Genomic DNA, 23,570 nt, shown 5'->3' with positions numbered 1-23,570 from the left:
GCTCCCTGCGCAGGCAGGTGCGGGCCCCCCGCCACCCCCGGAGCAGGCGGCCCGTCGGCTGGGCTGGGAGGGAAGCGCAGCTGCCAATGTCACCTTCAGCCCTTCCCGGCTCGGGGCAGGGGCAGCCATTCCGGGAATCCGGGCAGCTTAAGGATGGGAGCGTGGCCTGCTGCGTAAGAGCCACTTGAGCCCTGCTGTCGCCTTGCGGGATATCGCGTCCCCTTATCGTCCAGTGGAGTGCTTCTCACTCCCTCCCCCTGCGCAGCTCGGCACCCCTTCGCTGCTGGGCCCTGGCTGCCTCTGCACCGCTCCCCAGCAGGACGCACCACGGGATGGGTGTCCCTTGGTCCCCCGGGGTGCAGGGTGGTGGGGAGRGGTGTCCTGGTCTGCTTTCCTGGCTCTGACTGGTGCCAGCTCCTTATCCAGCCTCTTCCCTGTGCTAGCTCCCGCCGTGGAGAGGCATGGGAACTTGGCCCCCCCCCTCGGCCAGGTCAGCCCCATCACGTCGGATGAGGAGTACTTGAGCCCCCTGGAAGAGTTCCCCGACTCCGGGACCCCCCAGCATCGGCCGGCCATGAAGCTACAGCCTAGAGCAGAGCATGGGGCTGTCCACGGCTCCCCCGAGACCAGCTTCAAGGCTGCACCCACCTTTGAGGTGAGCTGACACCCACCCCGGGGCCTGGCAGAAAGGAGCCATGCCCTATGACCGCAGCCAGGTGGTCCCTGTGCCAGGAGGCGCTGGGTCAGTCTTTCCTACCATGCATTGGTCCTGCCTAGGATGCTTGGTGTCGGCTCTGCATGCTCTGGGCAGCCTGCTCCCAGCCAGCTCCCCTGGCACCTGTGGTGCTCCAGGGCTGCTGTCGTGGCAGTGGACCTGTGACCCTAGGTGCAGTGATGGGGACGCCTGACCCTGGGTGCAGATGCGGCTCTCTAACCCCCTGCTTCCCCAGGTGGCCCTGTCAGACCAGTCGGTGCTAGAGGGGCAGGATGTCAGCATGAGCGTCCGCGTCCGTGGGGAGCCCAAGCCCATCATTTACTGGTGAGTCCCCATGCTCACTGGGCCACGGCTGGGCTGTGCAGGGAGGAGCCGGGCACGGAGAACTCCTCGTCTGGGGACTGCCAGCTCGGAGCAGCCCCAAGGCAGGGAGCTCCGGTCCAGAGGAGGGTTGGGGCTGGAGGAGATGGGGACCTTCTGGGAACAACCAAGCTGGGTCTGCAGGGCTGAGTGTGATAATCCTGCTCTCTCTTCGTCCCCCCGGCCAGGCTGAGGAACCGGCAGCCAGTGAAGTACGGACGTCGGCACCATGCAGAGGAGGCAGAGGGGGCCAGGGGGCTCTTCGCGCTGCACATCCTGGCGGCAGAGCGCACCGACACTGGCTTCTACACCTGCAAGGCCGTCAACGAGTATGGCACGAAGCAGTGCGAGGCCAAGCTGGAGGTCAGAGGTAAAGCTCCCAGYGCGTGTCCCAGCTCCCCTGGCCACGAGAGGCTGGCCGGCTCCAGTGCCCTGCATGAGCTGGGTGGAGAAGGGGCCGCTGCAGACCCCCCTTCTCGGCAGTGCTGCTGGGAGCAGGGGAAGAGCCAGCCTGTCCTTTCCTGCCACAGCACAGCAGGCTCAAGCGAAGAGTAGGACAGCCTCAGTAGAGCCACAGATCTGCATGCCCGGCCCTGCGTGGGACCAGCACTTCCCACGGGCCTGTTAACCTGGGTCCCGCTGCGCCAGGGCCCCCGGCCTGGCCCAGAGCCTGCTGCTCTCCGCGGCCTGGCTTCCCCCCGTGTTCCCCCRTCCCCACACAGTGCCCATGGCTGGGACTGTGGCCCTGCTGTGCAGAGGGCTGTCGCCCTTGGCAGCCCTGCAGGGGAGATCTCCGCAGCGTGCCAGCAGCTCCCTCTCTCCCTGCCCCAGACAGCCTGCAAGCTGTGTGCCCGGCCACGGGACAGCTTGGAGGTGTCTGCTCCCTGCTTGTTTCCAGCACAGAGCGGGTCCTGCCCATATGCACAGGGCTGGCCTGTCCAGCCCGTGGCCCTTGCCATCCCTCCTGAGCCCTGCTGTGGGCTCAGGCCTCCTCCTAGGTCCTCTAATGTAATGTGTGCAAATGGGGAGCTCAGGACCAAGGRCCAGGCCCTTCCCAGCGTCCCCAGAAACTGGGGAAGGAGCCTGCGGGGATGAGCGATGTTGTCTTCCTTCTCTCGCCCTTTGCTTTGTGTGCCTTGCTGCCCCCGGTCCTCCCTGCTGCCACCTGCCTGAGCCCCCCAGGCCGTGCCCGTGCTGCCCCTGCACTGCTTGCACCCCAGCGAGGGAGGCCTTCGCTCAGCAGCCCCTGCCAGGACCCTGCTGGGAGCCTCCGGCCAAGCGCAGCAGCGCGGGGAGGGTGGGGGGAGCTGCAAACGTGCCCGAGCAGGGGCAGGAGCAGGGGGTGCAGGGTGACAGGAGAGGCACCAGGCTGGGTCCGGGCAGGGCGTCTGCTCTGCGGGCGCGTGGGCTGCCTGCCCCTCGGCGTGTGGCTTTGTGCGGTGCTGCGTGTCGGCGTGTGCTCGCGCCCCCCCGTGCCAGCGCTGGCGTGTGCGTGCGTGCCGGCCCCGTCTCCGCTGCACTAACCCTTCCGCTTGCTGACTGCGGTTTTTGTCTGTACGCAGGGGGAGTACGATAAGGGGGTGCATCTCTCAGAGCCGCGGCCGCGGGGCTCTTAGTTGGACACCTCTTAGGCAGTGGACCTCACCTTGTGTTATTACCTTCTGCTCCATCCGCCGCCTCGTCCTGGACACACCGCGGGGACGCGCGGGCCCTCAACCGCGGGCATGGGCTCGCTGGATGGCCGGGGGGAGGCGTAACCGAGGCCGAGCAGCGGGGCAGGGGGAGCCGTGGGGTAGCACCAGGCACCCCCTGAGCCGGGCCAGGGCGGCTGTACGATGCTGTCTTGTCTCTTGCTCTGTCCGTTTGTCTGTGTCTGTGTGTCCTGCTGCTCCTCTCCTCGCTGCCAAGGGAAGGGGAGCAGGGAGCTTGGCCCCCAGTCGCCTCTGCGGGGACTGTGCCAGCCTGAGACATAGGGAAGGGGCCTGGTGCGGTGGCAGCTCTGGAGCAGTCACCTGGGCGCGCGGGGGACAAGAGACCCGGGGACCCCGTGCGCGGCACCCTGCCCCGGATGCAGGGGGGCTGGCGCCGGTGGTGGGGAGGGAGGGCTTCGGCCCCTTTGCCTTCGCAACGGCAGCCCAGACGGCAGCCTGGCCGCTGCGAGACATCCGCTGCYGCATCCCCAGGGCTCGGGACCACCAGGCGCCCCCCGGCTCCRGGTCTCTTCTCCCCAGTGGGGTTTGGCAGGGGGAGGGCTGCGAGGCCGTGACCCTTTTTGTAGCTCTAATAAAATCTGTTTGGTAAAGCGCTGTGTGGTGTGTTCCTGGCACGGACACCTCCCTTCACCCCCCCCGGTCGCCTTCCCCCGGCCCCCGGCTCAGCTCTGCTTCCACATCTCGCCCCCACCTCCTCCCTGCTGCACCCGCCACCCCTGTGCCTGCACCCCCTGCCCTGCCCTGCCCTGCCCTGCCCTGCCCTGCCCTGCCCTGCCCGCGGCGCCGGGCCCCCGTCCCCGCATGCCCCCGGCCCGCACGGCCCCGGCCCCGCCACCTCCCACGGTTGCTTTCCAGTTGCTGAGACGCGTCTCTCTTTCTCTCTCTCTCTCTCCCCCCTTCCCCTGGGCAGCTCGCCCCGAGTGCCAGTCCCTGGCCATCGTGGCGCCCCTGCAGGACGTGGTGGTCGGGGCGGGGGAGCTGGCGCTCTTTGAGTGCCTGGTGGCTGGCCCGCCAGACATGGACGTGGACTGGCTGTCGCGGGGCCGGCTGCTCCAGCCCGCCCTGCTCAAATGCAAGATGCATTTTGATGGGCGCAAGTGCAAGCTGCTGCTCACCTCCGTGCACGAGGACGACAGCGGCATCTACACCTGCAAGCTCAGCACGGCCAAAGGTAAGCGGTGGCCACGCAGCCCGCAGCGGGTCTTGCTCGGGGCCTGGCCCTGGCGTGGCGTTGGGGGAGGTCAGCCCCCCTTCTGGAGCCCACAGGCTTGGGGCTCTGGCCCCACAAGATGCAGCTGGTGAGTGCTGGAGGGGAAACTTGGTGGGACAGAGAGTGATTTCTGCCTCTGGGAGCTGGGGAGCTTGTCTGCCTTTCCCTGGTGTGTGTTCATCCTTGGGCTCTCCGGCACCCTCAGGGGAATGGCTGCATTCAGTCCCAGTGCCCTGAGCCCACCCCAGCCAGCTCCTGTGCCAGCATGCATGTGGCTCCCGGAAAAGCAGGGGGAGAAGTTTGCACCCTGGCTGTACAAGGCACCCCAAGCTGGCTGTCTTCCTTCGCTGCGGCTGTACATAGCTCTGGAGTCCAGCTGCCCTCCTCTCCCGGTGGCTCAGCTCTGGGTGCCAACATCTCCCTGCTGGCCTGGGAGGTGGCACRGGGGACAGGCCAGGTGTGCCATGTCCTTGGCTGCAGCCGAGGATGAGCAGCAGGACCCAGCGCCCTGCATGCCCCCAGCAGCCCCGTCCTGTGGACCYGCCAGCCTCCTGTGCCTGTGCATTCGCACAGCCTCTGCCTCCAGAGCTCAGTCTCACCAGGGTCCCTCTACACAGTGGCAAAGGGTCCCTTTCCCATTTCCCTGTCCCCAGCCTGCCCGTGCAGCCTTTCTGCAGTACCTGGGCTGCTGTGGGTGCAGGAGGCAKCTCTGCTTCTGCCTGAAGCACCTGGTACCCATTGCATCCCACCCCAGAGGGGGTCGTGTGTCTGCAGAGGTCAGGTTTGAAGCGCAGGAGCAGTTTGGGGCCCAGGGAGGTGAGGCTGTGCCTGAGCGTGGTGTCTCTGGAGCACAGAGCCTGCACTCAGCCCCATGCTGCCCAGGGCATGAATCTCCTGGCGCTGCCTGCTTCAGGCTCACTGCCCCATCCCCAAGAGGATAGGGCAGCCTGTCTCCCGCGGTTGTGATCCTCCACCACCATAAGGTGAGGACATGGCAACCTCCTGCCCTGCTGGACAGCCGGCATCTGCACTGGCACCCACCTGCCAGCAGAGCCCCAGCCCTGTGCATGGGGACCTTGCACACACACACACACACACACACACACACACTCAGGGCTCCTGGGGAATGCACAAACACACACTCTGTGCAGGGACAGGGCCTTGCACTCAGCACACCAGGGCTCAGCCCCACTGACTGGGTGTCCATGGAGGCAGGCGGGGAGTTGCACTTGGGTACAAGCGGGCCCATGGTGGCTGCTGGGCTGCAGCTTGCCCACGCTGCCCCCAGAGCACCCACGGTCGCGCACTGCTCCCTGCCCACCCCAGCCCCTCCACACGCACGTGGTGCTCTGCCCGATCCCGCTGTGTCCCAGGGGCTGGCAGCGCTGGGGCTCACGCCTGCCCGCTCTCCTTGCAGACGAGCTGACCTGCAGCGCCCGGCTGACGGTGCGGCCCTCCGTCCAGCCGCTCTTCACGCGCAAGCTGGAGGACRTGGACGTGGTGGAAGGGCGGACGGCACGCTTTGACTGCATGATCAGCGGGACTCCCCCACCGACCATCACCTGGACCCACTTTGGTAATCCCCCAAGCCCAGGACTCAACCGGGGCTCTGCAAGACCTCCATCCCCATCCTGCTGGGGGTCTGCATCCCCCCCTCCAGCCCTGCACGAAAATCCCAGCTCTCCCCAGCTCTCCCAGCCTGTCTCCTGGCTGCCTCTTGGCCATGCTGGAAGGGAAAGGCGCTCTGCAAGGCGCTGGGCTCTTTGCAGGGGGTACCAAGGGCTCTGCCGTGCTCCTGCCCTGCCTGGGGCTGACAGGAGGGTGCTGATGCCATGTGCATGTCTCCATGCAGGGCAGCCAGTGCAGGAAGGGGAGAACGTGCGGATTCAGCGGGACGGGGGGCTGTACTCGCTGGTCATCGTGCATGTGGGCAGTGAGGATGAGGGGCACTATGCAGTCGCCGCCAGGAATGCCCACGGCCACGTGGAGTGCTCTGCCGAGCTCTATGTGGAGGAACCACGGCCCTCCGCYGCTTCCCAGATGTAAGAACCAGGATAGGGGTCTCCAGGGAGAGGGGAATGGACTCCCTGGGATGGAGGGAACTGCATCCTCCCTGCTTGCTACCCTGTGGGATTTGGAGGATAATGGGCTTGTGCAAGGAGCTGAGGAAATTCCCAGGTGTGCCTGGGCCACACATCCCTCCCAGCAAGTCAGGGGGTGTCCTTGGGCCCCCCAGCCCTGCTCCCTGGGGTGCACAGGGCCACCCTGCCTCAGGGTGAGCCCCACAGCAGCTGCACCAACAGCACGTCCTGCTGCCCACAGCCTGGCACTGCTGCGTGCCAGGGGCTCCCTGGAGTGTCCAGCTGCCCTTTCCTTCGGAGCTGTGCCGTGCTGGGCTGTGTGTGCCGTACCACTCCGGCTCTGTGAGAACTTGGCCCAGATGCTGTTCTCACTGCCGCTCCGGAGCCGCCTTCCCGCCCCCTGGCCTGCTGCGGCTGCAGTCAGTCACGTCCCTGCTTGGCTCCATCCTACATCAGCTCCCAGCTGGGGATGCCGTCCCGATGGGGCAGAGCTGGGCCTTCGGGGACTGCTCCCTTTCCTGGGACATGCCCCTCTGGCCCTCAGCCCCCMCCACAGTCTCTGCTGCAAGGAGCACCACAATGGAGCTGGGGGGTTCCCTGCAAGGTGGTCCTTGCAGCTGTGAGATGGAGAATGACAGCTCAGAGTGTCCCTGTTGGGGTGGTAGGACACATCACCCAGTCCTGCATGGTCATGTCGGCTTCCCAGGGGCTGCTCAAATCTCTGCTGGGGCTGGGAAGGGAGTGTTGCACCTTGCAGRATGGAGTAGACCTGCCAATCTGTCCCCATGAGCCCATCTCCCCAGCACAGCCTTTCTTCTGCTTGGGAAGTGCACCCATGGGGTGCCCTCCCGCATAATACCTCCAGGCTCTGTGACTCTCCAGGGATGCTCCCAGCCCCTCCTCATGGCATGTCCCTGCCCTAGTCACACTCCTAGCAGTGCTGGTGCTTGCCAGGCAGCGTACGTGGTTCTGGGGAGCCCCGCAGTGGATTGGGCTGGGAGCACCCTGCAGGCACCTCATGCAGAGCCCATGTGTTGGTGTTCGCAGCTCCAAGCTGGAGAAGATGCCATCCATCCCAGAGGAGCCGGAGCAGGCAGAAAACGAGGTAGAGTGCTTCACTATGCCTGACTTCCTCAAGCCGCTGCACAACCTGGATGTGGTGGAGTCCAAGGAGGCGGTGTTGGAGTGCCAGGTGGCCGGGCTGCCCTACCCCTCCATCTCCTGGTTCCACAACGGCTCCCGCATCAACAGCACCGACGACCGCAAGATGATGCAGTGTAGGGCTCCCTGTCACCCTCCCTGCATGCCCAGGCCGCTTGTGTTGTGGCAGGGCTGGCAGTGCTCAGCACCAGGGCTCCATCCGCCAGCACTTGCGGGAGGTGCTTCAGGCACTGCAGTGGCACCCACCCAGGGTGGAGGGAGTGGGGACGGTGCAGCCCCTATAGCTGTGCCTGCGGCCCCCAGGGGAGGAGGCATCACCTCTTAAACTTTCACACCCCACTCTGCATGCTGACTTCCCCACCTGACTGGCTTGCTGGGAAGGTAGCTCTGTGCCRCTTTGCTGATGGAGATCTTCCCTCCCTGTGTCCCCCCGTGCCCCCACAGATAAGGATATCCATCGCTTGGTGTTCACGGCTGTCAGCCACGCGCATGCCGGTGTCTATAAAAGTGTCATTGCCAACAAAGTAGGGAAGGCCACATGCTACGCACACCTCTACGTCACAGGTAAGGAGCAGGCACCACTGGGGCTTCACAGCCACTCACTGCCACCCCACCAGGCTGTGCCCCGGGGGGTCTGTGTCCCTTAGCAAGGTCAAAAGGTCAGATTATGGGATAATTCGAGTTAGAAGGGACCTCACGAGGTCCCTAGTCCTGCCTCCTGCTCAAAGCAGGGTTAGTTATGAAGTCCTCACCTTGCAGGATCTTGGCCCATCCTTGGCCCTCAGACCTCACATGGGACTTGCTGTCAGCACTAACCCCACAGTCCCTGCCAGGCTGAGCCCCCAGCAGTGTCTGGGGTCTCCAGGGAGTGTTGCTGGCCCAGTCTGTTCCCTCMAGCCCATGTCTCCCAGGGCACAAGGGAAATACCCTTTAAGTGTTGTTGGTGTTGGCCATGCCAGGGCACGGGCCTGGTAGTGGATGGATGTTTCCCAGTGGCTGACACACCTCCCTGCCTCTCCCATGCAGATGTGGTGCCGACCCCCCCAGATGGGCCACCCACCGTGGCATCAGTGACCGGCAGAGCCATCACGCTGACGTGGAACAAACCCAAGTGGCTGGACACTGCCATAGGTGAGGGGACAGGGGTTAGGACATGGGGCAGGCAGGGGTGTTCAGCAGTGTGACGGGGTGTGCAGGCAGGCTTGAGGCTGGGGGCTGTGCACTGACTCTCTCCCCACACAGACCCTGCCTCGGTGACCTACGTGGTACAAATGCAAGTGCTGGGCACGACACAGTGGATGGTGCTGGCGGCTGGTGTGCGGGACACCACCTACACAGTGCACAGGCTCACCAAGGGTGCCCAGTATCTCTTCCGTGTCATCACTGCCACCCCCAAGACCAACAGCAAGCCCTCCCCGCCTGTGGGACCCATGCAGCTCCTGGATCGGGGTGAGACAGATGGTGGGGAGGGGGCGGGGTGCTGGGATAGAGGGGCAGGATGCAGAGGGGTCTCCGTCCCTGGTGGCATGGWGAGCAGCCCAGGACTGGGTGGCGTGTTGTCTGGAGGCGGTGGTGATAATGTGTATGGCAGGTCCCTACCTGGAGGAGGCCCCAGTCATCCTGGACAAGCCAGACTTGGTGTACGTGGTGGAGGGCCAACCGGCCTGCATCACCATCACCATCAACCATGTGGAGGCCACCGTCACCTGGAAGAGGTAGGACATGATGCTGTGCCCATCACCTGCCCCATGCCCAGCATCACCCCATGGGGTGCACAAAGGGAATCCCACACCAGTTGCCCATGTAGCCCTTAGCTGGGGGGGGGGTCCTCTGCTGGGGCTGGGGCTGGGCATGCTGGAGGGTGATGTCCAGGGCTGTGTGGAGCTGTCAGGGGGTGGGAGCTGTCCGAGGGATACTAAGGGTTGAGAGCTGTCCAGGAGGCAGAGCTAGCTGCGGGGTGCAAGCTATTTGTGGGGGCTACGGACTACAGTGGGGCAGGGGCTGTCTGTGGGTCAGGAGCTGGTCATGGGGCTGTGGGTCTGAAGCTGCTGTGGGACTGTGATTTGGGAGGTGGCTGTGCGGCTGTGAGGTGGAGCTGTCTATGGGCCTGCAGGTGGGAGCTTTGAACRGGATAGGAGGTGGCCATGGGGTAGAATATGGGGCAGGGCTGGTGGCAGGCTGACAGCGTGTACCCACAGGAGTGGGGTGGTGCTGGCAGAGCAGGAGGGCACGTGCGAGGTGATGATGCCGGATGATGACCAGCACTGCCTGAGGCTGCTGCAGGTGGGCTGCGGGGCGGTGGGGCCACTCACCTGTGAGGTGAGCAACTGCCACGGCACTGCCYACTGCACCCTCCACCTCCGCCTCGCAGGTAGGTGCCCCTGCATTGCCCCACGGTGCCCCATGCCCGTGTGCCATGGGGGTGGCCCTGCGCACAGTGCCCCATGACCAGGTATCCTTGACTGGCATTGCCCCGTAGAGACCCTTACCCATGCCATATGTGGCACTGCTGCATACCTGTATATAATGGGGTGGCACTGCCCCATGGTGCTCTATGCCCATGAGCCTTGGGGGACTGCTGCACAACGTCCCATACCTGCATCACTGCTCCCCAGGACCCCACAACCATGTGTAATGGCCCCACTGTGCCCCATGCCATGTGCTGTGGGGTGGCACTGCCCCATGGTGCCCCACACCCATGTGCACTGGTGTGGCACTGCCCCTTGATACTCCCTGCCCCTATGCCCTGGGCTGGCACTGTCTCACAGTGCTCCACAGCCGTACACCATGGGGGCAGTACCCCACAGTGCCCCATGCCTGTGCCAGGGGGGTGGCACTTCCCCATGGTGCCCCACGCCCCGTCTCTCGGCAGAGGCGCCGCGCTTTGAGTCCATCATGGAGGACATTGATGCCCAGCAAGGCGAGACGCCGCGCTTTGCCGTGGTGGTGGAGGGCAAGCCACTGCCGGACATCATGTGGTATAAGGTGGGCTGGCACCCCAAAAAACCCTTCCTGACCCACAACCTCCCCCACCAGACCCACAGTGCCTGCTCCTTGCCGTTGCCTCACATATCCTCCTGTGACAGGGCTTTGGGTCTGCGTCTGCCCCAGTGATGCAAGATACGCCCCGTGCCCAAAGCCCCCAGCCCRTCCCTGTGCCCTGTCTGCGGGGAAGGGGTGACAGTGTTGGGAGCCGCTTGGGGTGGCATGGGGCCCCCCTGAACCCACTGTCACCTCCAGGATGGGGAGCTGCTGGAGGAGAGCAGCCACCTGAGCTTTGTGTACGAGGACAACGAGTGCTCCCTGGTGGTGCTGGGTGCCGCTGAGCCTGACAGTGGGGTCTACACCTGCACAGCCAGGAACCTTGCTGGGGAGGTGTCCTGCAAGGCAGAGCTCGTGGTGCGCACAGGTATGGCCGGGCCATTCCCGCGGCACCCTCTCCTGTGCCCTAGCCCTGCCGGGCAGATACCTTGGTACCTCGCTTCGCCCCTGCCAGTGCCTTTCCTTCCCTCAGCCCAGCCTGCTGCCGATGCCACGATGGAGGAGGATGCTCTGCATAAGGCGCGACGCCTGACCGACTACTACGATGTGCATGAGGAGATTGGGAGGTACAAAGAGGTGGGGATGTGGCAGGGAAAGGGGTGCTGGAGCCTGGCTGCACCATTGGGCTGTGACCCCAGGGACTGAGCTCCTTGGCCCTGGTAAACTGGATCCTTGTGCTGGATGGGTCATGGCCATTTTGGGGCACAAGTGGTAGCTCAGAGTGGGGAGCGGGGGCAGTCATAGAGAAGCCAGGCCTATGATCTCCCTGAAGACAATCCTGGAGGGCTGCCAGGGGTGCATGCAGCTCCCTGCCAAGCAGGAACCTGCCCAGGCTGCCGTGGGAATGGGGAGGTCTCCTGGCCTCCTGCTAGGCTCCTTCCAAGCCTCTCCACCAATCTTCTTATTCCCCATTGCCCCCTCATCACCCCCCATCACTGCCTTGCAGGGGGGCCTTCTCGTACCTGCGGAGGGTGACAGAGAAGAGCAGCCGGCTGGACTTTGCYGCCAAGTTTGTCCCTGGGAGGACCAAAGCCAAGCAGTCAGCACGCCGGGAGCTGCACATCCTCTCACAGCTTGACCACGAGCGCATCGTCTTCTTCCACGATGCCTTTGAGAAGAAGAATGCCGTCATCATGGTCATGGAGCTGTATCCTGAGGGCATGGCCCAGCGCAGCTCGGGGGCATGCAGCGCTGGGGGTGCAGGGGAAGGCTGGGGGCCAGGTGGATGGGCAGAGCGGGGTGCGGAGGAGCAGGCACCAAAGAGGGTGCAGAGCATGGCTGGGCATGGCGTTTCTGTGCTCCTTGACCAGGGCCCAGCTGTGCTGAGGACGAGCTGCTGGACAGGATGGCGAGGAAGCCCTCGGTGTGCGAGTCCGAGGTGGGTGATCCACAGGGGGGCAAGTGACAGGTAGAGAGGGAGCCTGGGGACACTGGGATCTATCCCAGCCCAGTGGACCTGCAGGGCTCATTTCAATGTGCTGCAAGGGAGGCTGCAGCCCCCTTGTTTCCTCCACGCAGGACTGGTCCCCTGCCCCACATGGATCTGATCCATGCTCAGGCTCCTGCCTGGAGCCAGTGTCCCCAGCCCCTTCTATCTCTCACAGGTCCGGTCCTACATGCGGCAGGTCTTGGAGGGGATCTGCTACCTGCATCAGCAAAAAGTCCTGCACCTGGACATCAAAGTGAGTGCAGGGGTCTCCCAGCCCCGTCCTGCTCCATGTCTCCCTGCCCTGGCACACATGGGCCCACAGCTCTGCCACACTGGAGGGCAAGCTCAGGTCCTGTTCATGGGAGACATCCCACCTCCTCATTGTCCCTGTCCCCCTTCCYGGGCTAGCTGCTCCCATCGCTTCTTTCGGGAGCTGCCCCATGCCCTTTGCTCTCCCCTGTGGGCAGTACCTGCCCTGCCTTTCCCCGGCAGGAGAGCCTCCTGCCAAGCTCCCGTCTGCCTGCACTGTCCTGTAGCCAGAAAACCTCCTGATGGCGGATTCGAGCAGTGAGCAAGTCCGGATCTGTGACTTCGGCAATGCGCAGGAGTTGACACCCGACGAGCCGCAGTACTGCAATTATGGCACCCCCGAGTTCGTGGGTCCCGAGATCGTCAACCAGAGCCCCATCTCCAGTGTCACCGATGTCTGGTAAGAGCAGGCCTGGTGCCAGGCTGGATCCTGGGCACAGGTCTCTCTGCTGCAGCCAGGAGAGTGCAGGGCTGCACCAGAGAGTGCCCTGGGAGGCTTGGGGCGAGCCCTGGCCCCGAGGGGCTGTTAGGGAGCCAAAGGCTGGGGGACTGGTGCTGTGCAGTAACTGTGCTCTCCTCTCCGCAGGCCGGTGGGRGTCATCGCCTACCTATGGTAAGTGCCTCATCATGCCCCCAGGGAGCCACAGAAGGGTCCCCCTTTCTGCTCCATTAGCAGTTTCAGTGCTGGGGTCTGGGTCATGCACACTTCGCTGCAAATTCAGCTTCCTTCACAGCCACTGCAGGCTGGCCTGGCTTGGCCTCCCCTGTGGCACTAGGGCTGGGGTCCAGGGTCCTTCCCTCGGTTCCCAGTGTCCCCAGAACTTGCCATGCTGTTCCCCATATCCCCATGGCTTGATGATATGTCCCCTCCCTTGGCAGCCTCACAGGGATCTCCCCCTTTGTGGGCGAGAATGACAAGACCACGCTGATGAACATCCGCAATTACAACGTGGCCTTCGAGGAGAGGATGTTCCAGGGGCTCACACGGGAAGCCAAGGGCTTTGTCATCAAAGTGCTGGTCAACGACAGGCTGTGAGTGGTGTGAGGACCCCCGTCCCCTCCCAAGAGCGCATGGCATTGGCCACATGGACAGTGGGCTCCAGGATAGGGAGTGTGCAGGGAGTGGAGAGGGCTGGGGCGGAGGAGTGGTGGGCGTGGGGCTGGGTGGGAGGAAGTTGGGCTGCACATGGGGGCACCCCAGGGCCATATTCCTGGGCAGCGATGGGTGCCTGGGCGTGTCAAGGCAGCACAGAGCACAATGCAGATGATGGGGCCTGCTGGGGCTGCAAGGGCGCAGCTGGGTGCAATTCCCGTGCCCTAGCTCAGGGTGATGCTCTCCCCATCCACATTGCTACTCCTACGGCATGAACCTTGTGCTTAAGGGACGGTAGTGACCCATGTATTTTTGGGGTGCTTGAGGGCAGGAAGGATGCATGGCAGTGCACCCAGCTCAGCCTGCTGAGGGTGGGACCTGCAGCATGGACACCCACCTGCCATACCCTCCTGCCCTCCCCCTGGCTGGCCAAAGTTCCCCAGCCCAGGTGTTTCTCACCTGGCAGTGTTGGTTCACAGGAGACCCAATGCAGAGCAGACCCTGGAGCACCCCTGGTTCAAGGTGAGTCTGGTCGGAGACTTGGAGGCAGTGGGATCCCTCTGAGGCAGCTGCAGGGTCTGTGCGATGATATTCTCCTCTCTTCTTGCAGACGCTGGCCAAGGGGAAGGTCATCAGCACTGACCACCTAAAGCTCTTCCTTTCCCGTCGGAAATGGCAGGTAAAGGCAGGAGGAGGGTAAGGGCAGGTAAAGGCAGGGCTGTGAGCTGGGCAGGGTGAGGAGGGATGCTGGCTAGGGATATGCCATRTGCCGGGCTGGATGGGGTGCTGTGGAGGGCTAGGTGATGCTGTGCACTGGACTATATGGTGCTGGGCCATCTGCCTGGGCCTGATGCAGCCCTCACTGCCCCTTGCAGCGCTCGCAGATCAGCTACAAGTGCAACATGGTGCTGCGGCCAATCCCTGAGCTGCTGGAGGACACATCCAACCACCTGTCCATCGCAGTGCCCCGGCACCTCAAGGAGTCTCCAGCTCTGTCGTCCTCCTCCGACTCGGATGACTTGGACGAGCTACCCTTCATCCCCATGCCACACCAGGTGGAGTTCTCCGGCTCCCGTATGTCACTCAATGAGATCCCCACGGACGATGAGGCCATGGGGCCAGCCGAGGGGCTGCGGGAGGAGGTAGCTGTGCCAGGGGACGTGTCCGCCATGGAGTGGCAGAGCGAGGGTGCAGGGAGACCAGTGGTGGCCCTGGGGAAGAGGCCGAGGGCTGCAGTGCCACGGCGGCCCTGCACAGAGGCGGAGGCACCCGGCTCCTCTGATGAGGAAGCCCCTGAGGCCCAGAAGCGGCCGGAGCATCCCCGCAAAGCTGTGAGAAAAGGCTCCAGCCTGGAGTCCCCGGAGAGCACCCGCAGGGCAGCCCAAAGGGGCGAGCTGAAGCGAGGCAGCTCCGCTGATGGTGCCCTGCTGCTCAGCCACCCCCCGGGGGCTGAGGAGGGGGCCGAGCTGGGCCAGGAGCCCCGCAGGGCACTAGCCAAAGCGGCCTCCATGGAGCTGCCCCGCCGGAAGGGGGGCCTGGGCGAGGACGACCATGCCCAGCGCCTGGAGCTGATGCGCCAGCGCCTGCTGCGGGGGAGCCCCATGGACGGCAAGGTCAGTGGCCTGCGGGGTCCCCTCCTGGAGACGCTGGGTGTCAGTCCCGACAAGAAGGTACTGCGGCCACCGCGGCTGGAGCAGCCGGCACCAGCAGGGCCCCGGCTGGTGCGTGCGGCGTCCAGCGAGGCCACCTCGCCGCAGCTTTTCCCCCAGGAGCGCCTGCTGCAGAAGAGCAGCTCCTTCAGCCATGGCGATGCCGAGCCCGTCATCCGGCACCGCCGCTCTGGGGCGCCCCTGGAGATCCCCATGGCTCACATGGAGGCCCAGCGGCTTAAGGAGTCCCCGTCACTCTCGGCCCTCTCCGACGCCCGACCCCACATGCCACGGGATGCCAGAAGCCAGCCGTTGCCCCCTGCACTGGAGACTGCCTTCCCCCGGGCCCCTTCAGCCAAGGCTGCCCATGAGAGGAGTCGYGTGCCGGAGGAACGGGGCCAACCTGGAGCCAGAGTGGCTGTGGCCGCTGTGGGGAAGAAACCTGTGGCCGAGGGGCATGAGGAGAAGGTGCCCCCCAAGGCTGAAGCCACCAGAGCCAGCAAGGGGCCTGGGGAGGGGGCTGCTGGGGTGAGAGCATCCATGCCACAGCAGGCAGGGCCCTCTGCTCCCAGTGCYCAAGCCCCCAAAATGTCTTCCTATGCGGAGGTCATGCAAGTCATGGGAGCCACGCGAGTCGGGGAGCCAGCTGCCAAGGAAGCCCCCAAGCCCCCCACACCTGCCCCTGCTGAGCCCCCGGCACCAGCACCAGCAGAGAGGAGGGAGGCAAAGCCCATGGGCTCCTCCAGCTCCCTGCTCATCGAGGACATCGACTCAGAGGAGGTCTTCGAGGCCAAGTTCAAGAGGAGCCGGGAATCGTCCCTCAGCCGCGGGCTGAAGCTCCTCACCCGGTCGCGCTCCGAGGACCGGCACTTGGCCAGCGCCTCATCCCGTGATGAGGGCATCTACCGGCCCACGCCAGCCGGCGTGCCCCTGGAGCTGCGCAAGAGCCGGCCCACCGGCCTGGCAGAGAAGTCCAAGTCAGTGCAGGACCTGCACGAGGTGGAGAAGGATGGTGGCTTCATCCGGAGGATGAGCCTGCGCCTCAAGCGGACACCGCCTGCAGAGAGGAAGAAGGCCAAGGGGGAAGAAGGAGGAGGAGAAACCCCGACACGTGGGCGCCGCTTCTCCTGGAGCCTGGGCTTGGGCAGCTCCAAGGATCGGAGGGACTCAGAAAGCCTCAAGTCGGAGCCGGGTGCCAGCGAGAGCGAGTCGCCGGTGGTGGCTGTGCGGAGGAAGATCAGCGCCACCATGGACCGGGTCTCCTCGCGGCTGCGCAGCCTGTCGGACGAGCGGCCAGAGGACGAAGTGGCCAAGGAGCACCCAGAGAAGCGCCTGTCCCTGCTCCGTCGGGCCAATTCGGAAGGGGAGAGCCTGCGGCAGGTGGGCATCACAGCACAGAACCAGGTGGGCCCCCACCCGGCACTCGCACCCTCCTCCGAGTCCCTGCAGTCGGAGGGCAGCACCCGCTCCTCCGCTTCTGCCAAAGGTGAGCTGGGGGGCTGCTGGCACCCCTTGGTGGGTGGCACTCACCCTGGGGTGGACCCTGTCCTGCCAGGGTCCCTGGACTGGGTGCAGCGGGGCATGGCCATCCCAAGACCCCCAGCTTGCCCCTGTCCCCAGCTCTCAACTGCCTCTGATACGTGGGTCGGGTCTCCGTAGGTGCCGGTGAGAGCCAGAAACGGTCCCGCTGGGAACGCTGGGGCCTGTCCCGGCTCAAGAAGGAGAAGGTGGCCTCACAGCCCAACATCCCATCCAGCCTGCTGCAGGAGGATGGCTCCATTGCTGGCCGGCAGCACGTGCGCAGCGAGTCTGGTAGGCACAGCCCTGGTGGGGACACGTCAGAGTCCTGCCACCCGCCGTGGCAGCACCCACAGGAGCTGGGCTGGGATGGGGCACAGGGGAGTAGGTGCAGGAGCCGTGCTTGGGGCTCACAGCCCCTCTCTGCAGTTTGGCTCCCCAGCTCAGGGGGTTTATGGCCAGGCTCAGGGACCCCAGGGCAATCCCTGAGGGTGAGGAGAGCCCTGAGTGCTGCCTGCAGCTGCAGAGATGGGGACTGAGATGGGGACAGGTCCCTGCAGGGCTCTGCCTGCATGCCCCACTGACGCCCCAGCCTTACCTTGCCCTTGTGCCCCACTCTGCTCTCCAGATTTCCCCCCCATTTTCCACATCAAGCTGAAGGACCAGGTGCTGCTGGAGGGCGACGCACTGACCCTCTGCTGCCTGCCTGCCGGCAGCCCAACCCCCAGGATTGTCTGGATGAAAGGTGGGGGCCTGCCGCGGCGTGGTGTGGGCCCACGGCCCAGGGGCTACCTGTGCTGCCTCGACAGGCACACGCGCAGGGTGCCTTGCATCTCTCTCTCTGCTCCGCTTTGCAGACAAGCGGTCGCTGCAGTCGGACAACGTGCTGAACATCGTCTCCTGCAAGGACGGCCGCCAGATGCTCACCATCTCCAAGGTCTCCAGGAAGGACGCGGGGCTCTATGAGTGTGCAGCCGCCAACACCCTGGGCACAGCCATCAGCTCCTGCACGCTAGCTGTGGCACGTAAGGATGCTGGGGAGACGTTGGGCGACAGAGGTGCCACCCCACAGGGGACAAAGCACATCCCAGGCCCTGGGGATTGCCTGCTCCAGCTGCTCGGTGCCCAGCTCTGGCAGGAGAGACACACTCTGGGCATGGCTGTTAACCCAGATGCCAGTGGCGCAGAGCCCCAGCGTTGGGGGGCACCCACTGGAGCAGGTCACTTGATCTCTGCTCTCCACATCCCCAAGGCAGTGCGGGGACCATCACAGCTGCCCCATACCCTTCCCTCACAAGCTCCTGGGATCTCCTGCTAATCGGAGCAAGACTACTTTTGACTCTGCTGCTGTCATTTGCTGCAGTGGCCCCCAGCCCACCTACTCACTCCAGCCCTGGCTTGCTCTTCCCTTGCTCCAGTCCCAGCTCTGAGCACCACCAGAGCGTCAAGCATCTGCAAAAGAGACTGGGACTTTTAAGGGAGGGATAGGCTGTTTTTCATAGGCATCTCCAGCCAGGCCCCATGTGTCTGAGCCCACATGCTGTGCTGCYCTGGCTCTGCAGCTGCTCTGCCCTGCCCCTGGCTGGGCACCCCAGCCTGCCCTGTCTGTCCCCTTGCAGGACTCCCTGGGAGACCAGGCACCCCGGAGATCCCCCAGAAGTACAAGAACACGGTGCTGGTGCTCTGGAAGCCTGCGGAGAGCAAGGCCCCCTGCACCTACACGCTGGAGCGCAAGCTGGACGGTATGTGGAGCTGCCCCCAGCTGTGCTCTGGCCTGCCGAATGTGTCCAGCTCCCGGCCGACCCATGCCACCTGCTCTGGGGCACCGCCGAGCTCTTCCCTGCTGGCCTGGCTAAAACCCTTGGGTTTGAGGGCCAGGGTGCAGGAGCTGGGCAAAGGCAGGCAGAGCAGAGCCCAGCTGCCCCTGCTCCCCATGCACTTGCAAACCGGCCTCTTGGGTCTGAAGCCCACACTGGAGACACCATGGTTATGGGATGGCTTCTGGGAAACGTCCGCACATTCATCCTGCATGCTAGCTTCTGCTAATGGACAACCCCGTGGGGGAAAAAACCCTGGGAGGGTAAATGCCCCAGAGGGGCTGAGACATTTCATACTTCTCTGGAAGCTACATCTGGAAAAACAGCAACTGGTCTCACAAAAAGTCCCTGCTGTCTTGGACAATGCCCACTGTGCTGTGCTGCCCTGGCATGACCCTGTCTCACTGCTGTCCCTTGATGCCCTTCAGGGCTCGGTGGGGTGCTGGTGGCCCTGGGGAGCGGCCCAGGGTGTGGGACAGGAGGCTGCCCCCCGCCTGACCCTCACTTGCCTCCGCCGACAGGAGAGCACGAGTGGAAGATCGTCAGCACCAGCATCGCCGACTGCTACTTCAACGTGACGGAGCTGCCCCCCGGGAGCACCGCCAAGTTTCGGGTGGCCTGTGTCAACAAGGCTGGGCAGGGCCCCTACAGCACCCCCTCGGGCAAGGTGCACCTTGAGGCAGCAGGTGAGCAAGTGCTCTGCCATGGGGCAGAGCCCGCAGCAGTGCTGCGCCATAGCCCGTTCCCATGGGACCCGAGGTATGGGGCAGCCGTGGGATGGTGTGTGGGGCTGCTGTGGGGGTTTCTGGCCAGCTCTGAGTCCCAGGGGTTCAGACAACGTGGCGCTGCCTCCATCCCGCTCCTGGCCTCCCTGGTGCCCGGTTCACGCCTCCCTTTCCTCCCTGCAGACGCCCGAGCTGCCCCTGCCAAGAAGGACATCGCTGTCCCCGTACCCAAGAAGGTGGCCTCCAGCCAGTCGACCCAGACGCCCCTGGTGCAGCCAGAGCCACCGCCGCCGGTGGGGCCTCCCCCCACCACGCCGCCCCGCAAGCACCAGGGAGTTGCGCACAAGCCAGGCCGGGCGCCACAAGCAGGCGTCTCGGCAGGGGACCTGCAGCCGCCTGCACCCCGCGAGCAGGGGCCACCACCGGCCCCAGAGCTGCCACCCAACATCACCGTGTGCGTGCCCCCAGAGCTGGTGTTCACCCCTCCTCGGACTGCCCCCTCGCCCCCCACAGAGCCCCCTGCCCACGACTCCCCCTCGGCTCCCACGGACACGTCTGCCCGCATCTCGCCYGCCCTCGCCCCAGCCCGGGGCTCCCCCCAGCACCGTGCTCCATCCCCTTCCAAGTTCGCCCCCATTTCCCCGGCATCGACCACTCCCAGCTCAGCCCCCACGCTGGCTCCCACCCCCAATGCTGCTCTCACTCGGAAAATGCCCCCCTACATGGTGACCTCCTTCGTCTCAACGCCTCCCGTGTCGCCCACCGCGCAAGAACCCCCCACCATCACCCCGTCCTCCAAGGAACCCCCTGCTCCAAGCGGGGCCCCAGAGGCCAAGGACAGCACGGCGCTGCGGCAGGGCATCCCCCAGAAGCCGTACACCTTCCTGGACGAGAAGGCGAGGTGAGGAGCCGTGGGAAGGGGTGTTCTGCTGGGGGGGGTGTCGCTGCTTGCCAGAAGCCCCGGCTCCAGGGGCACCACCACCAAGTGCCCCTCCACGGCTGCGCACTGCCCCGTGAATCCTGGGGCTGCCCCCTAGCCCTCCCGCCGGGCCAGCATGCGGGTGGCCGTGCCCCACGCTCGGGGGGCTGAGCGCTGCCCTGTGCCGCAGAGGCCGGTTCGGGGTGATCCGGCTGTGCAAGGAGAACGCCACGGGGAAGCACTTCATGGCCAAGATCGTGCCGTACGAGGCGGAGAGGAAGCAGAGCGTGCTGCAGGAGTACGAGATCCTCAAGGCACTGCACCACGAGCGCATCATGGCCTTGCACGAGGCGTACATCACCCCCCGCTACCTGGTGCTCATCTGCGAAAACTGCGCGGGCAAGGAGATCCTCTACAGCATTGTGGACAGGTACGGGAAGGCGCAAGGCCACAGTGGGGCCACCGGTCACAGGGCCACCCAATGACACCGCCTGCCCGCAGGTTTCGCTACTCAGAGGACGACGTGGTGAGCTACGTGCTGCAGCTCCTGCAGGGCCTTGAGTACCTGCACGGCCGCCGCATCGTGCACCTCGACATCAAGCCGGACAACGTCGTCGTCTCGGGTATGAACGCCCTCAAGATCATCGACTTCGGCAGCGCCCAGACCTACAACCCCCTCATGCTGCGGCAGCTGGGGCGGCGCGTGGGCACCCTGGAGTACATGTGTGAGTGGGGAACGAGGAGTGTGCATGAGATGGGGATGGAGTGGGGTGGGGATGGGATGGGGATGGATTGGGATGGGGATGAAGATAGGGTGGGGATGAGGATGGGGTGAGAATGGGATGGGGATGGGGATGGGGATGGGATGGGGGGCATGCTTGTGCCTGCAGTCATGTGCGTGTGTGCCTGTGCAGAGAGCACTGGGGGGCCTGGGACTGTGGTGGAGTTGAGGTGTCCATGGGGGAAGTTGGGAAGTCTCTGGGATGCTGGAGGTATCTGTGGGGGGTTTCTTTAGGGTTGCTGGGCTCTGTGGGAGGGYTGGGGTGTAAGTGGGGCAGTTGGGCTGTCCTTGGAGGTGCTGGGCTGTGTTGGGGCATTAGGGTGTCAGCTGGGAGTGATGGGGGTGTGAGGGTGGGCTGCCAGGGATACTGGGACTCCCCTGTGTGTGTGACAGACCTTCTCCCCTGCTCGCAGCGCCAGAAGTGGTGAAGGGTGACCCGGTGGGCTCTGCAGCGGATGTCTGGGGTGTTGGCGTCCTCACCTACATCATGTAAGACGAGGAGATGGGGGGTGAGCACCCCAGGGCTCAGCACCATGGGGAACCCCAGCCTTGGTGGTGGGCTGTGGGGGATGCCGTAGCCCTGCAGGCCCTTCCTAGCCACACCTGGGGGCCAAGGCACCCTGGGGAGCTATGGCTGACCAGGGGGAGGTGGGTGCTGGGTCTCCGGTGCCCCCACCACTGTGGTGTGCAGGGGGCAGAGCCATGAAGGATGGCACCCCAGCACCCCAGTCCATGCCACCCCTCTGTCCTCCCAGGCTCAGCGGGCGGTCACCGTTCTTTGAACTGGACCCAATCGAGACAGAGAACCGCATCCTGGCAGGGCGCTTTGATGCCTTCAAGCTCTACCCCAATGTCTCGCAGAGTGCTGCCCTCTTTATCCGCAAGGTCCTCTCTGTCCACCCCTGGTGAGTGTCCAGCCCAGCCAGCAAGGATGTGTGCCCCTGGCTGGCAGGCAGCTCCTTGCCCCACAGGACCCTCCAGAGACTTGCCTGTGGTCATCAGTGGGACCCCTGGGATCCATCCTTGCCCTGGGATCTCCTGGGTACCAGGAGCCTGGCATCCAACCCTGCTCTTGGAGACCTGCTCTGGGATCTCCTGGTCCTTAGGACCCCAGGATCCATCCCTGCCCTGGGGGAGAGCTGGGACTTACTGGGTCTCAAAGGGAAGCAGTGGTGGCTGGGTTGGGGATGGTCYGGGGGGCTGAGGGTCCCCGTGCCCGCGGCAGGCGCCCTGACGCTGCGCCACCTGTGCCGCCCCAGGAGCCGCCCCACGGTGAAGGACTGCTTCGCCAACGCCTGGCTCCAGGATGCCTACCTGATGAAGCTGCGCCGCCAGACCCTCACCTTCACCACCAACCGCCTCAAGGAGTTCCTGGTGGAGCACCAGAGGCGCCGCGGCGAGGCCGTCACCAAGCACAAGGTCTTACTCCGCTCCTACCAGGGCGGCCAGCCGCCGGGGCCGCAGTAGCCGGGTGCCCTCGCCACGGCTGCGGAGGCGCCGAGGAGCCGAAGGAACATTCCAGGGGCCCCGGGACGGGGCGGCCGAGGAGCCGGGATGAGCCCATGTACCTCACAGACTGCCGCCAAGGACGCTGGCGGCAGGCGCCCGCGCCGGGGCCTGCTGGGGAGGGATGGGGAYGGGGCAGCCTCATTGGCGAGAGGAGGTGCTGCCCGAGCCGGTCCGGGCTGCGGGCGGCTGGAAGGAAGTGTTGCTGGGAGGGATGGAGAACGTGGCTGAGGGATGGGGAAGGATGCGATGGGGATGGGGGGGGCCGAGGGAAGCCCCAGGTGGGAGTGGGAAAGTCGCCGGCGCTTTGGCCAGCCCTCGCCATGCGGTCGGCGGGGAGCCGGCCTCGCCACGTGGGTGCTGCTGCGGTGTCCAGCTCAGCCTTATGCCTTCACCGCAGCCTGCAGCTGCCTCTGGCCACAGCACGGCGGGGAGAGGAGCAGCCCTGGGCCTCCCAGAGCTGCCACCACCGTGGCCTGGGGGTGCCTGCAGTCACCCTGGTTTGCATGTGAGCACCCGAGGACTGAGGCTGCTCCACCAGTTTCTGCAGAGAGGGGCCAGCTTGCAGCCGGATGCCCGCCCGGAGCCCCGTGCCGCGGGCAGCAGCACAGCCCCAGTTCCCACGCAGAGACGCTCGCACACACGTGCACGTACACCCACCCCTGTCCCCGAAAACCCCAGCGCGTCCCCGTGCACGCCTACACCCCCCTGCGCAGCACCCCCTGCCCGCTCACACCCCTGGTGCGCACACTCGTGCACAGCCCCACACGTGCCTTGCCAAGCCATGCACCTCCCCYTGCACACACACACACGCGCGCGCGTGCGTGCACGCACTGCGCACCCCAGGGCTCACCGCTTGCTTCGGGGCTGGGGCCGCGCAAGGCTCTGCAGCCCCCGTGGCCACCGCTGGCCCGAGCCACGGCACGGCTACGGCGGCAGGGCCCTGCGCTGCCCCGCGCCCCAGCCCCGGCTGCGTCCCCTCCTCACCAGCCCCCCTTTGCCTCCCCGGGTCTTGACGTGATGCACCAGCGTGGCCTGGGCGCCCCGGACAGGGGACAGGGGCAGCGTTTGGGCACCTGCCTTCCAGATGCTGCTGTAGCGATAAGGCTTTATTTATTGACTTTGGTGAGAAGGTCTCCGGGCGGTCTCTGGCCCTGTCCCCGTCCTCCCCCCTCCTCTCTGCTGGGCTCCGGCGTTGCCCACGGCCGCGTGGCTTGGAGCAAGCAACGTGCCAGAGCAGCAATAAAAGCCCTGAGCAGCCGGTGGCGTCTCGGAGCCGTCCTTGGGAGGGGCCGGGGCCGTCGCCCCGCCGGGAGCGCGGCGCGGGCAGGGCGCAGCCAGGACCCCCTGGGCCAGGAGGGGCTCTGGGGGCGGTCCCGGGGCTGAACCAGGGAGAGGGGGCTCAGCAGCCAGCCCGCGGTCCGGCTGGTTTGAGAGGCTTGCTGGAAAGCTGGAGAAGGGGCCAGGAAAGCTATTAAGGGCTGCAGCAGCTGTGCCGGTGCGCGGGCCGGGCCGGCGCGCCGAGGAGCGGGCGCAGCGGGGC

At 65.3% G+C, this 23,570-nt stretch overlaps 1 protein-coding gene across 1 annotated transcript in view; it reads left to right on the top strand.

Annotated features, from left to right (window-relative positions):
- SPEG (SPEG complex locus) overlaps window positions 1–21,988 on the top strand; it is a 44,302-nt gene extending 22,314 nt beyond the window's left edge. The window contains exons 7-41 of the mRNA XM_026077944.1: window positions 444–655; window positions 951–1,039; window positions 1,264–1,445; window positions 3,698–3,958; window positions 5,415–5,573; window positions 5,850–6,039; window positions 7,126–7,355; window positions 7,684–7,803; window positions 8,266–8,370; window positions 8,482–8,688; window positions 8,831–8,954; window positions 9,438–9,610; window positions 10,112–10,224; window positions 10,480–10,648; window positions 10,754–10,847; window positions 11,228–11,428; window positions 11,599–11,659; window positions 11,886–11,963; window positions 12,247–12,419; window positions 12,606–12,632; window positions 12,899–13,051; window positions 13,592–13,634; window positions 13,723–13,791; window positions 13,988–16,247; window positions 16,421–16,573; window positions 16,908–17,024; window positions 17,137–17,304; window positions 17,899–18,021; window positions 18,618–18,782; window positions 19,005–19,722; window positions 19,931–20,170; window positions 20,242–20,465; window positions 20,935–21,010; window positions 21,277–21,426; window positions 21,781–21,988. Of these exons, the coding sequence (XP_025933729.1) occupies window positions 444–655; window positions 951–1,039; window positions 1,264–1,445; window positions 3,698–3,958; window positions 5,415–5,573; window positions 5,850–6,039; window positions 7,126–7,355; window positions 7,684–7,803; window positions 8,266–8,370; window positions 8,482–8,688; window positions 8,831–8,954; window positions 9,438–9,610; window positions 10,112–10,224; window positions 10,480–10,648; window positions 10,754–10,847; window positions 11,228–11,428; window positions 11,599–11,659; window positions 11,886–11,963; window positions 12,247–12,419; window positions 12,606–12,632; window positions 12,899–13,051; window positions 13,592–13,634; window positions 13,723–13,791; window positions 13,988–16,247; window positions 16,421–16,573; window positions 16,908–17,024; window positions 17,137–17,304; window positions 17,899–18,021; window positions 18,618–18,782; window positions 19,005–19,722; window positions 19,931–20,170; window positions 20,242–20,465; window positions 20,935–21,010; window positions 21,277–21,426; window positions 21,781–21,988 (7,835 nt within the window). The remainder of the gene's footprint in view (window positions 1–443; window positions 656–950; window positions 1,040–1,263; window positions 1,446–3,697; window positions 3,959–5,414; window positions 5,574–5,849; window positions 6,040–7,125; window positions 7,356–7,683; window positions 7,804–8,265; window positions 8,371–8,481; window positions 8,689–8,830; window positions 8,955–9,437; window positions 9,611–10,111; window positions 10,225–10,479; window positions 10,649–10,753; window positions 10,848–11,227; window positions 11,429–11,598; window positions 11,660–11,885; window positions 11,964–12,246; window positions 12,420–12,605; window positions 12,633–12,898; window positions 13,052–13,591; window positions 13,635–13,722; window positions 13,792–13,987; window positions 16,248–16,420; window positions 16,574–16,907; window positions 17,025–17,136; window positions 17,305–17,898; window positions 18,022–18,617; window positions 18,783–19,004; window positions 19,723–19,930; window positions 20,171–20,241; window positions 20,466–20,934; window positions 21,011–21,276; window positions 21,427–21,780) is intronic.
- Window positions 21,989–23,570: the final 1,582 nt, after the last annotated feature.

The sequence above is a fragment of the Apteryx rowi genome, unplaced genomic scaffold, assembly GCF_003343035.1.
Source record: "Apteryx rowi isolate R43461 unplaced genomic scaffold, aptRow1 scaffold_47, whole genome shotgun sequence".
Classification (NCBI taxonomy): Eukaryota; Metazoa; Chordata; class Aves; order Apterygiformes; family Apterygidae; genus Apteryx; species Apteryx rowi.
This window is presented reverse-complemented; position numbering and strand designations above follow the sequence as displayed.